We start from the raw sequence: 14,082 nt of genomic DNA, 5'->3' as shown, positions 1-14,082 counted from the left end.
CATATGAAAACGAAATATTAATGCATGCTTTATCGAGATGAATAAACAAGCAAGCCCGTGGTACTTATCTTTGCTGACTGGCGTGGACGGCCTTATGTAGTTCTTCGGGGAGACCACTCGTCGCCCGACTATTCGTCATCGCCGGGGGCGTTCTTAGGTCTTCCTCTTTAGATTGTACCTATCTACCCTCACCCCAGCATCAGCCAAAGAGCCATCCCTCTTTGATAAAGTGCAATCACTCGCCCTTTTTCACTCGACCTACACCTGTAAAGCGTGCTTTGCCCACACAACACGCAAACGCAGGTGAAGCCACCTTCATAGGGCTAAAAGATAGACGGGATAACGTCTGTGCCACAAAAAAGGGTTTGCCTCGACAGGGCTTGAAATGCAAGTTGGCGAAGGCCAACAGTCGCCCATGCGTTTCTACAGCTCCTAAATTAAACAATAATACGAACGGCTGATATGCTTACAATATTACAAAAAAAAGAGTCCTCGTCTTTAAATGAGAGACTTTAAAGTGGCCCTGCAACACTTCTTTAGCATGGTCAGAAAACGCTGCCGATCGATAGTAGAGGCTCCCGAGAACACGCGAGCCAAATGTCATAGCACAGCATAGGGCCTGCAATTCACAATAAATTACAAAAATCATTTAAAAATTGCTTTCTCTTCTCTCGAGAAATGACGGAAGACACTCATAAATCGCGTGTAGAAGGCCAGTTATCAGCCATGGCGCGCCCGGTCGTTACAGAGATCACCGCGATAGGCCGCGACTCGTCCATGCGTGTGCGCGCGATCACACGGAAAAAGCCGCGTATTAGATGAAAAAAAAGTGCTCAAGGTCATGAGGCACACATGGTGACCTATTTTATTTGCCCCTGCCATCCCTCTCTGCTTAGCCTCCAGCACTTTCGCCAGGACGAGAGTAGAGAGAACGCGATTGAAGCGTGCGACAATTATTTTGTAACTCCGCTCGTACTGAACGGATTCTTTAAATTTTTGCAGCGTTAAAATCGCGAGGCAATAAACGTTTTCAGTGAATCCATTCCATGGTTATGAAAAAGTGTTTCAGGGCCACCTTAAATGAGAGTCTTAGTCTGTTTTGTCTCGCCCAAGCCACCACTCTCGTATGAGATAATGTTTGAGTTATACAATAATGATAGCCTTCTACAACAAAGCAGCTAAAGTAAAAGTTCCTCAATGCTGCACAATCCCGACTGCAGCTGCTAGATTAAACTGGTTATGCTAGATTCAAGATATAGCTTTGCACTAACTTGCTCACTGCATCCAAGACATTAATTTGATCGAAGATGTGCCCAACTTAATTTTCTTTAACGTTCACATTGTAATCACAGTTCAATTAACCCAAATTGCAGTCTTTTTTTGTTTCCCAAGGCCAAACATTGAACCAACTACGGAAAGACAGGGAACTCAAAGAAGTGTGCAGTAAATTCACAGACTAATTGAGCAACTGTCGACAGCAAGAAGATCACTGTAGGTTCAACAGTCTACTGGCAAGAGCACAAGCCTTTTTATTATTTGTGCTTAAAATTAGAAATAATAATATAAGTACACCACCATAGTCCTTTCAGCTTGTCACTAGTACTCAAGTATGGAAGCCTACAAGCCCGTTATCAATACGAAGTTTATTTTATTAAAGTCATGAAGACTTCGTTCAAACTTCTGAAGCATATGCCCAAGTGCAAGCGTTCCTCACTTCTGAATCATTTAAAGCACCATCAATACGTTCATATTGGGATATAGAAACCTGACAAACAAATGATGTAGGCAGCACTATGTCTGAGCTTTGAAAAGCAGTGGTTGTCTATGTCGATTTCAGATGGCACACCAGGCATTTTTCTAAGATATACTTCCATTTTCTTTGTACAGCACACAGCACTTAAAACATAAAGACAAAGCAAACACAAATAATACGAACATAAAAAGAACGCACCAAGAAGGGTATCCACAAAGGAATGCACAAAATGAATTTATCTCGAAATTATGCTGAAAATAACAGTAAAACAAGGACGAGCATGCCGTGTAAATAATAGGTTACGTGATGCAAGCCGTGTCATGCAGCCATGCTTAGCATAAACATTTAAGAATGTGCATGCGCTGACCTTTAGGTACTCAATGGCGGAGTTGACGGACTCCTCATCACCGTAGTCGACCTTGAGGGCCTTCAGTTCATTTTCGCGAGCCTTGAGCCATTTTTCAAGCTCACCTGCGAGGTCGTTCCACTGTTTAGTGTACCCTGTTAGGGGCATTATCGTCGGCGATGTAGGGTGGCTGATGTTTTCAAAATCTGGAACAGACAATAAATCTCTAATGAAACAGTTATAGGAAAAGTCGAGCCTCAACCAGCCCATTACCACAGCCTGTCACAGATTCAATAAATTGTCTTTAAATTCACATGTTATGACACCCCGCATGATTCCGACCCACAAGGAGATTACATAACATGCGTTAAACCTCCTTGCACTACTTGACGTTCATATAGTGTTTTTGCAAAGCATTTTCAAACAGTACTGTGGCTTCGTGATAGAACACTTGCTGGCCACGCAAGCGGTCTCGGTTTCTATTTTCATTCGAACTAAACATTTTTATATTTATTTCATAAGCGTCTTTCTCACTTTTTCGGTCGCAGACAAAATGACAATTTTTCACTCACAACCAATAACCCTCACACCGGAATTTTTCATTTCTGCAAAATGAGCCCTTTAACGCTGTCGCGCTAAAATGGTCTGTTTAACAGGCGTTCCATTTACTGGGAAGTGAGCTGGACTGCAGAGTTTGACCATGAAACTAGTCATGTTAGAGGCAGTTGTTCGATTTAACAAGTGTTAAAATATTTCTCTTTAGTGAGAATCTAGAACATATTGGCCATGCTAGTTTCAGTAGTTAGCTACAAAGTCACACAGAAAATAACAAACTTCCACATGAAGTGATGAACATGTACACACCTATGACCAATGACAGTGGTGGGCCTATCCGGGATACGATTTGCTGAATTGCATCCCACGACTCCTTAAGATGACCGAGTTTGTTTTTGGTAGAAGGTAACAGAGGAAGCAACTTTTCCACTTCCTTTGACTTTGAGCTGATCTCCTGAATCGTGTTGCCATGCCTCAGCAATGTATCTTCAGCAACCTGGAAAAGAAAAAGAAACTGTCTATGATATTTGCTTTACTGTATTTACTCGCATAATGAATGCACTTGTGTAATAGACACACCCCCTACTTCAGTCACCAAAACTATGCTTTTTTTTTTCTCCTTTCACCCCCTTCATTTATCCACTGCACTCACGCTAACCGACACTAAACTCTTTCTTGCCCTTTGGAGCTCTTCTGTTTTTTACTATTTTACAGATCCCCCTCGCCTCGCTCCCTACCCCCGTTCGCCCACTGCTGCATGCCGTATTGTTTTCTTTTTATCTGTGCGCAAAAAAACCCAGTCATTTTTAATTATCTGTGCACCACAGCGGGGCTCATGAACAGTGCGAGTGTACAGACTTTTCGGCTGACAAGCACACAACAAGCGAAGGTCACAAAACTGCCCGCACCAACCAACAGTTGCTTCGTACAAACACGAAACTTTAGGCCCAGACACATGCACATGATTTTCGAGTGACGACAACAGGATTTGCTATCGCCATGACTGACCCGAAGGGCCATATGTCGCCATCATGTCGCAGGTTTCTGGAAACTAGAAAAAAACACTGGTCTCCCAGAAATGATATCGACGATTTCTGCAACATGGTAGCACCTCCAATTCTCGCTTCATTTGCAGTTTGCTTTTCATGCTTGTTATCTGCACAGAGTACAAGGAACCCAACATATAGGCTACCTTTTCTACAATAACTTTTCATGTGGGTAGTGAGGCAGCAGCTGTATTTTGTCATTAACCTTGTTACCGACGATTTGTTTTGATGCTTCGGTGGTAGCTTGCTGCAATGTTGATTACTTGCAGCAATGTCAATGGCGTCGTGCGAGGGTGTCACGAAGTTTGCAATGTGCGTTGTAGCGCACGCTTCTGGGCGCCCCTCGAGAACACAGCCGATACCACTGTTGCGGTTAAACGATTGCGAGAAAAGAAAGCCGCAAAATGCTTTTGTGGAGTGTAAGGGCGGCGCAGGAACAGCTTGCGGAATATAACGCCTTCAACCACTAAAGGTCAATGAAGTGCAACAAAGAAGCTGTTTCCAAACAGTGTATGTGTATGTCAGTTACAAAAGGCTAAGCGACCAAACTTTCTTTTGCATTACTGCATTTTTCGCTCATCCCGAAAAAGTTTTCGGAAAATTTGTCCCGCAAAATAAGTTCACTCCAAACATTGCTGTGATTTTTCTAAAAAAAAGTGCGTGCATTACGCAAGTAAATATGGTACCCTGAATTTTTCCTTTGTATTTTCAATCTTTCAACAGAAAGCAGTAAACTTGTTTCTGCTGAATTTTTTCAACTACTCGCAAAATATTCTGGACACACTGCAAGTCCTAAGTACGGCTTATTGTGTACTCTTAAGTACACACAAAGTAAATAATGAAATACGAAGATTCTTTGAAACCTTTCACGAGTAAGTCAAAAGAAAATACAAGTTTATTCATCTGAACAAAACACACATACACAAAAATGGTTTTACTAGTATCAAATGCTAGTAGCACAGGCTTTTAATAACGAAAACAGCTGAATCTGTGACAAAAATTGTCAAATACCCCTGTTCATTCATATGCTTACCGCTCAATGTTTTATTCTCCGCATTCTTACTTTATTTTTATATCTTCAGTTTCTCACTTACAAAGATGTTTCACAATCAACGATAATGAATTCTTGACTCCAAACAAATCGATACAGGGACACTGCAAAAAGTTGTATAAAAGCATTGCCACTGCATTCTCAGAAGTCCTTGTTTTTAAAAAAGTGCAGATATTCACAATTAGTATGCAAATGAAATACTCTTTTTTGTTCAACTTGTGTTGCGTTTGAGAACCCCATTGAAATTGTTTGAGTTTTTGCTTCTCTGGACTAGGTTGAGGCTAACATTTATATAAATCTCAAAGTAGGAAAAAAAAATAAAGGCAGTGAGGAGAGTTCCAAATGACTCGGCTGCAGACGAAGTTTCCTTGCTAAGCAACATCAGCTCCAGATATATTGTTTACAAAAACAGCCAACACATGTTAAATCACTTTAATTACGAAGACTTTACTTTAGTAACAGCCTATGAGTGAATTAGCTGTCTTGATTTAGGCAAAGTGCTCTATTACTATGCTGATTTGCACTGTATACCAAAAAGACTAAAGAAAAGTCTTTTTCGCAACCACTTCTCTGCCTTTAAAGCTCTAAAAGCTATAAACTGTACAATATTTGCAATCATTTTGCATAGACACCAGTGCAGTCATTTTCGTTCTCAATTATGCAGAAAGGATATCACAGACTGCAGAAAAAGTTGCATTTTTATGAACAAAGTTGGATTTCAATGAACAAATACAGCCCCAGTTTCTGTCGTCTTTGCTCAATAGATAACTCGTAAGTATGACCAATACCTTGACCTCCGGAGGCGATTCTCCAAGCAGCTTAGCGGCCAACAGCTTCTCAACGTCCCGTCGAGTTTCACTCAACCTCTGCTGCTCAGCTGCAATCTCTTCCTCAAATTCAGTGAGCTGAGGAATGTACGACTCCACAGTTTTGCGCGCCTGAGGCAGAGCTGTGCTGGCCTGAAAAGTAAGCAAATGTTTTCATTAAAAGACATATGAACCTAAGCATAGTTCCTTTTTGGCTGATCCTGAAGTCAAATACGTTTACAGGAACAAGCATGCTACGCCCATTTTTTTTCAGTGTGGTGTGACTGGACAACGTGTCACATAGTTATCCATATAGTTTACTTGAACGAGGAAACCAAGAGGAATACCAGAGTCCTTCAAAAAATAGCACTTACCTTTTGAAACCTTGCTTCAAGGCTCTCAACTTCAGAAGGACGGACTAGTGATCCACCAAGAATGACGGACAACAGATTTGATCTCTTAGCACCGATTTCCTCTTCACATCTCTGGAAAAAAAAAAAGAAGCAAAATCTTATAACTTCATAGTACCCACATGCAGATCAGTGACGTTCTCAATTTCCGGAGCCCTCCACTACCGCGTCTCTCATAACCATATCGTAGTTTTGGGCTGTAAACCCCACAAATCAATCAACATTCTCAATTAATTCATTGACTGGGTCGCAAATGAGCCCAATCAACACCAACTTGAAAACCGCAAGGCCTGTGCGCAACCTGCAGCACAGTCACCCCAAAAGTCAGAGCCTTCTTGAACACTCTTGGGGTAACTGCTACAAGCAGACTTGCGGGGTACCCACTACACCATAAATCATCACAATTTTTGTGTAGTGGGGAGGCATTCAGCATGCCATTCTTCGCTATTTTTCGGAGGTGTGTGGTACCTGCAACACACCTGCAAGAAATTTTGGGCATTTTTTTTCTGCTGTGGCTGAACATGAAGAATTATACCTAAAGCTTTAGTAATGGGTTGGAGCATTCGACGACCCACTCGTTACGCAATTCGCATTGTTTGATGCCTGGTTGTTCCTTGGCTGTTCTAAAACGCTTTATTACTCAGACTAACGCAATTTCTTTTCTGACATCAAGCCTGCCTAAAGCCAGTTTGTGATAGAGTTTCAAGCAACGGGGTGCCTCAGTGGTAGAATACTTGGGTGGCATGCAGGGGATCTGGGTTTGAATCCCATCCTGTCTTTGGTGTTTTCTATTCACTTTTTCTTTTCTTAGTTCGCACGATAGTGGTTATACAGACCCGGGCAGCAGCGGCGGACACCTACGGTGCACACCACCCTTGTTGTGATCTCATAACAGCTTTCGCTGTAACACACCAGAGCTGAAATTTGGGCGAGTTTGCGGGAATTAACACTGAACAAGTAGCAAAAAAGACAGGCACTTGTCATGTCTTCCTGCTTCTTCTCGTGTACCCATAATGCGGACGTGCCTCTGAATGCCCGACTGCCTCCCCATGTTGAAAAGCGTAATTCAAAAGACACATATATTTATTCAAATAGCGGTGATGCAGACCTTTCATCCTGGTCTTCTGACTGCGACGTCGCGTTTGCCACGCTCCGTAGTCTGCTAACATCTCCTCCAATTCTTTGGCATTTCGACCCAACAGCTGCAACGGAAGTTCACACAGACGCTAGTAGGGTTGGTCTAGGCGCCGTCCTCGCCCAACGCAAGCCGGGCTACTCCGAATACGTCGTCGCTTATGCGAGTCGCACACTTACTAAAGCTGAGGCCAATTACAGCGTCACTGAAAAAGAGTGCTTGGCGCTAGTGTGGGCGCTTCGCAAGTTCCGCCCTTATTTGTACGGTCGCCCATTCGACCTGGTAACGGACCACCATGCACTTTGTTGGCTCGCCACATTGAAAGACCCTTCTGGCCGCCTAGCTCGGTGGGCACTGCAAATCCAGGAGTACGACATTCGTGTCATCTATCGCAGCGGACGCAAGCATTCTGACGCCGACGCCCTGTCGCGTTCGCCTTTACCTCCCGACTCGGCCTGCGGAACCACTGGTATCTCCATCGCATCTCTCGACCTCGACTCCTTTACCAGTGAACAACACAAGGACCCGTGGATCGCTTCTCTTTTTAACTGTCTTTCTGGATCGTCAACCACTGCGGTACCACGATCTCTCCGACGTCAAGCTGCTCATTTCGCCATTCGTGATCGGCTACTACACCGACGCAACTACGCCCCCGAAGGTCGTAAGTGGCTCTTGGTTGTCCCGCGCAGCTTGCGATCACAAATCTGCGCCTCCTTTCACGACGATCCCCAATGTGGTCATGCCGGAGTTTTCACAACTTACGAACGCATTCGCCATCGCTTCTATTGGCGCGGAATGTATAATTTCGTTCGAAAATTCGTTATGGGCTGTCCTGACTGTCAACGTCGCAAATCACCACCTTTTCACTCGTCCGGAGCGCTTCAACCGCTTCCGTGCCCTGCCAAACCTTTCGATCGGATCGGAATTGATCTCTATGGCCCTCTACCGACAACATCAGATGAAAATCGGTGGATTATAGTCGCTGTGGACCATTTAACACGCTACGCTGAGACCGCCGCCCTTCCAAGTGCCACTGCGCGGGACGTAGCATCCTTCATCCTTCATCGCTTCATATTACGACATGGTGCACCTCGAGAACTACTAAGCGATCGAGGTCGAGCCTTCCTATCAGAAGTCGTCACGTCTCTGCTTTCTGAATGCCATGTTGTTCATCGCAAGACCACGGCATACCACCCGCAGACTAACGGGCTCACGGAAAGATTTAACCGCACCCTTGGCGATATGCTCGCCATGTATGTGACATCCGATCATACTAACTGGGATCGCATTCTTCCATTCATTACGTTCGGATATAACACCGCGGCACAGTCTACCACTGGATTTTCACCTTTCTTTCTTCTTTATGGACGCGAACCATCCCACACCATCGATACTCTCCTTCCATACCGTTCTGACGCATCCGAATGCCCATCTGTGTCCGAAGCTGCCCGAAATGCGGAAGAGTGCCGTGAACTTGCACGCACCTTTACGTCTCGAGAACAACAGCGCCAGAAAGAAAACAACGTCGACTCTTCACAAAGCCCCAGCTATTCCCCGGGATCACTTGTATGGCTGGCTGTTCCTTACCAAACCCCCGGCATTTCCTCAAAACTCGTTCCAAAGTACGAGGGCCCATACCGCGTTTTGGAGCAAACCTCGCCGGTGAATTTTCTCATCGAGCCACTTTCCCCATCTGACGACATGCGCCGGCGTGGACGTGACATCGTCCACGTCGCCCGCCTTAAGCCATATTATAGCCCTCTGCCTCCAGACTCTTAGGTCGCCAGGATGGCTCTTTTTCGGCGGGGGCAAATTGTGAAGAAGAAAGAGCGTCGTTGGCAAGCAACATCGCCACCGCTTGGGTACTGGGTGCTGGGCTTCGCTCGCTCGGCTCGTGCTGATCATCGCCGGCATCTGCTTGACCGTTGCTCTTGCACGATCGTGTTTCTTCGTAGGACTACCGTCGCAACAGTCGTCAATAAACCCTTTTTCAGCACTACGTTCTCTTGGAAGAGATAACAAACAGTGGTGAGATGCTTGTTTTCCTCGTGACGTAACACTGAGTTAGTTGACTGCAGCATATGGTAAGAAGTGTGTTCAGAGATGCAACACTACATTGGTGCAGGAGTCTTGAATTTGTAAAGAGTTGGGCCAAACTTGGTACATAGATTCAATGAATAAGCTTGGAGCTCTGACAAAGCATTAACTGCACAGGGGCACAAAAAATGGGAGAAAAAAATTTATTGCGGCAAGGAGTGAAATGCTGCCCTATGCCTTGGAACATGCATCAAAGTTTATCACTAAAACAAGTCTAACAAGTTAACGGTTTGAAAAACAGCCCAACAGCATGTTCATTAACTGTAATTATTTTTTCAGTGCCAGGATTCTATATAAAGAAAGAAACATGTTTTTTGCCAAGTACAAAATTTCGAAACAACAACTCCCGAAGATGTGGCCATTCCTGAGTAGCAATTTACAAGTTAATATGCTAAGAAGTAGCACAACTACGGAATATGCCTTATATAAAACAGCTTAACAAGGCTCAGATTGCCTGCAACAGACCCACTTGTGCCTCTAGAGCTAAATTAATCGATGCTTCAGAACTAAAGCAATAATAAAAATGAACTTATTGTTATTATTATTATTATTATTATTATTATTATTATTATTATTATTATTATTATTATTATTATTATTATTATTATACAATATTTCAATGCTTCACAGTGAACACTCAGTAAACAGAAATCTGTTAAACATAACTGCTGCTTAAATGAAACAACTTTTTCTGATATGATTGGTTTTATACTTGAATGCTGCAACCCACTTCACCTCTCAGTAAATGAAACTTCTGTTAAATGGAACACATTTTTTTGGTCCTTTAAGGTTCCGTTTAATAAGAGTCTACCGTACTACAAACTTAAGCACACATAAAAATGGGCGTCACTCACCTTTAGCTGCTCAAGCCTTTCCTTTGTGGTTTCAATATCGTCATCTTCATTGGGTGTGTACGACAGCAAGCGGTCGACTTCCATTAGCCAAGGCTTCAACTCCAACAAGTCTTCCTTAACTTGCTCAGCACGGGAGTTGTCAACAGCGAGCCTAGGAAATTTGTGGATAAAAACAAAGGTAACTCTACCGCCTACCATTCTTTAAAAAAAAAATGTTTACAGAGACCACATTACAACTACACTCAAACCTCATCATAACAAAATTTCATCTTTCACAAAATTAAGTTCGTTATATTCGAATATTCATTATAAAGGTTAGTTGGTGCCATCAAATTTCGAATTTAAAACAAGCCTCTAGCGGGTTTCCTCTGTAGACTCCATACGAATGGTCGGACACAGCAAACGTTCAGAATCTATTTTAATTCACCTCCAAAGTGCACCTAAATTCTTATTCGCCCGACCGAAGCCTTTGTAAGTGTGTCCAGAACTGTAGCAGCTCTGTAGGGAGGGCACCGAAAGTTGCAGCGACGTCACACCGTGTTTGTAGTGTGCGTAGACGTCCACAGGTTTCCCCTTCAGGTGGAACGAAGATTCATCACAGTGCACCCCCCCTCACCCCCCTTATTATGTTGCTCTATGGGTCTGACTTTGCACTCCCCCCCTTCCTTAGTCGCAGCACCCCCCCCCCCCCTAATATGTGAATGTGTATGGCTGTATTTGCAACCCCCCCCCGCACCCCTTTGTAGGTGACTATGAAAGTGGCCGCCCCCTTATCCCCCTTTCGTTCGCACGCCTATTTTAGTGAGGTGCATGTAAAGTGACCTTCGGAGACCTTCGCCATGTACATACCGGCAAAGCATTGTGGCTGCTACACGTTTGCTTTGCAGGCACTTGTGTGGCACAGTGTGCAAAAAAGCTAGCAAGAGCAGATGATAATCAGCACGACTTGCCTCACAGCCTTGTGCGGCCACGTGGCCAAGCTACACTGCTACGTCACAGCCCAATTCAGCGCCCAGAAAACGAAACCAAAAACTGTCCACATAAAAAAGGCCGTATTATTTATTTAGTGAGAATAAATTACTCTTGGTGCATGTATCATGCTTCCTGGATCTATAAAAAATGCTTGCAGCAAAAAATGTGCAATCCACAAAAATGGTGGCATCACCCCTTCAACACTATATATATTGCAAAAGCATTTTTTATTTACTTTGTTGTATTGAGGTTGGAGACCCTGAGAAAGCCTTTCCTGCAGAAATTTTCATAAGAAAATAAATGAAAGAACTGACGGGCACAATAAGTGTTGGTTGTCATATATGATTCAAACTGCAATCTTTAACCGAAATTACAAATGTTACATTACAGTAACGATAATCACAGTAAAAGTGCCTACCTTTCCCTCCTAGACTGCAGCTCGGAAATGATTGACTTCCATCGACGAGTCAGCGTGTCCAGCTTTTGCTGAAGGAGCACACCATCCGCAGCTGAGCACTGCTCCATAATCTGCTTAGTCATGGTCTTCACTTCCTCAAAGTGCGGCATCTTTTCCGTGACTTGCTTCTCCATTGACTGCAAGAGCAAAAGAAGTGAACAAGAATTCAATACACATGCTTGCTTTCACAATCAAGCTTTTGCTACGCCATCTTGTCACTACAAGCAAGGTCTAAGAAAATGTGATGTATCATACTAAAATCGAGTAACTTTGATGTACATATAACTCATCAAAAGCAGGCTTTGCGAGTTCAAGCTGATGTAACCGACCATAACTGACCATTTTTTGTCTGTTTTCTGGCTTGGCAAGCCTCTTTTCAAGATAAGAGTTACTCTGTTGGTAATACCATAGGAGGACAATTTATTAACACAAATTAGATTTTTTTCTTTCTCTTTGGCATCCTTTTAAATTAAAGTAATGTTTTTGACAAAAAGCTGAGTAATCAAGAGAAGTACTGTAGTCAACTAGACTACACAAGTTTGTATTGAAATAACAGTCAACATTCGTAACATGGTTAAAAAATATTTGCCTTGAAAATCTAAAGCAATAAAACATAGTTAATCACACAGTTTTTACCTCTTGGTGTTTCTGTGAGAGTTCTACGTCCAGATCTCCGTTTGGAAGATGGCACTGAACAAGAATAGTCTCAATCTCTTCCATCCAGAGGTTGAGGCCACGGATGCTGGAATCAAACTGCTGCCAAAACTCGCGCGTCTTCAGCCAACGACTGAAAAGATACAACAATAATAAAAAATTGTTTTCAACACGTGCATAACTCATACATAAACAACTACAAACGATTCATTGTGAAGTTTTCAAAACATGAAAATGAAACTTTTACCAGGCAACTGCAACAGAAATTAATAATAATTAGAAGAATTACAATATATGAATGCATCATTGTTTCTGGTATTCGATTTGTTTTTTTACCTGCATGCGTATTTAAAAATGCCAGTCAACAAGCACAACTACCTCGCTCATGATGAGCAGGAAGATACAGCATTACAAATAGGTAGCCACATTCTTACCATGTATGAGAGAACTAGTGTGAAAGGAAACAAGGTGTGCACGAACAATTTATAATTAAGTAAAATTTCTCGCTGGAAGAGTTTCTCAACGACACTGGAATACAGGTATCACAGCAAAAAAGACGAACCAATAAGGAAGAAAGTGCAAGAATCAACAGGTCCGGCACTAAGTCTACCGCTTCAGACTGCTTCCTTAAAAATCTTAGTTTTGCTCTCACGCTACAATGGATTTCTCATGAAATTATAAGAGCTTAACACCTTTAGAGCGCAAAAGGAACAAGAGGCAGAGGTAAAACATGGACACTGCACCAACTTCCAACAATTATTTGTTCCAACAAATAGGCATGATTCCGATAAACAGCTGTATCCGTGTGTATTCACAGAGCAATATATAATAGGATGAAGCTCAGCAAAAAAATGCAAGAAATTATCAAAGCGGTAACAATCAATAGCTCAAAAACACATGCATTGGTGCATCTTAAATCAAGAAAAACAATAAATTTCCAAATGTGGCACCAAGAGTGACTTGACGAAGACAGTTTTTCTTGGTGCATTAGTAACTTTTTAAATATTCTCTACACTTTTCTCTCCACTTTTATGTTAGCTATTTATCGTGTCTTTTACATCTATCATTATTGTTTTAAATGTCGTATTCACTAGGCCTGTGCATATAGTGAATTTTAGGTGAATATAGTGAATAATTTCGAATCCAATTCGAGTAGTGTATATATCACATAGTATAAGGAAAAATGGGCATATGTATTTGTGATGACCCAAATAACCTGCACAATATTTTTTTCGTTGAAACAAGGCCTGTGCAAACACTTTATTTTTTTGTTTGCTAATAGTAAGTGAGAACAACTTTGAATATTAATGAAATTTGACTTTCGGTAGAATGGAAGAGATAACCTGTCAGATATGTTATGTTTCAAAATTAACTTACAGCATATAAGTTGGAGTAACAGGCTTTTATAAAACTTAAATGATTCATTGATGTCAGGAAAATAAGTTCATTTAACCTTGAGCATTTTAACAGCACTAACTTCCCTTGAATAAATGCTTTCATGGCTTAGCATCCCTCAACTGCAGTGAAACCATCTGTTCAAACATATGTGTACATGTCAATTATAAACATTTTTAGAGGTGCTTTCACGGCTTCGCACCTCTCAACTGCCGTGAAACCTCCTCTACAAAGGGTTACATGCAGGCTAATACTATACACCCATTCGTTAATTTTAAATACTCTGAAATTTTCAATACATTAAATTCGAATCGAAGCAAATACAGATAATGTTCAGTTCATTCGTACATTTGAAGCATTTGAATATTTGCACACGCCTAGTCATCATTATCATCAGCCTGACTACGTTCACTGCAGGACAAAGGCCTCTCCTATGTTCCGCCAGTTAACCTGGTCCTGTGCTTCCTACTGCCAATTTATACCCACAAACTTCTTAATCTCATCTGCCCACCTAACCTTTTGTCTCCCCCTAACCTTCTTGCCTTCTCTGG

General features: G+C 42.3%; 1 protein-coding gene across 9 annotated transcripts in view; it reads right to left on the bottom strand.

Annotated features, from left to right (window-relative positions):
- Dys (Dystrophin) overlaps positions 1-14,082 on the bottom strand; it is a 462,180-nt gene that overhangs the window by 277,435 nt on the left and 170,663 nt on the right. For all 9 annotated transcript variants that reach the window (XM_075894910.1, XM_075894913.1, XM_075894908.1 and 6 more), the window contains 7 exons: positions 12,119-12,269; positions 11,444-11,619; positions 10,054-10,204; positions 5,932-6,042; positions 5,540-5,710; positions 2,964-3,150; positions 2,121-2,305 (listed from right to left, as the gene is read on the bottom strand). In XM_075894910.1, coding sequence (XP_075751025.1) covers positions 2,121-2,305; positions 2,964-3,150; positions 5,540-5,710; positions 5,932-6,042; positions 10,054-10,204; positions 11,444-11,619; positions 12,119-12,269 — 1,132 coding nt within the window. The remainder of the gene's footprint in view (positions 1-2,120; positions 2,306-2,963; positions 3,151-5,539; positions 5,711-5,931; positions 6,043-10,053; positions 10,205-11,443; positions 11,620-12,118; positions 12,270-14,082) is intronic.

The sequence above is a fragment of the Rhipicephalus microplus genome, chromosome 5 (assembly GCF_043290135.1).
Source record: "Rhipicephalus microplus isolate Deutch F79 chromosome 5, USDA_Rmic, whole genome shotgun sequence".
Lineage (NCBI taxonomy): Eukaryota > Metazoa > Arthropoda > Arachnida > Ixodida > Ixodidae > Rhipicephalus > Rhipicephalus microplus.
Note: the sequence above shows the minus strand (reverse complement) of the source record. Positions and strands in the feature narration are given on the sequence as shown.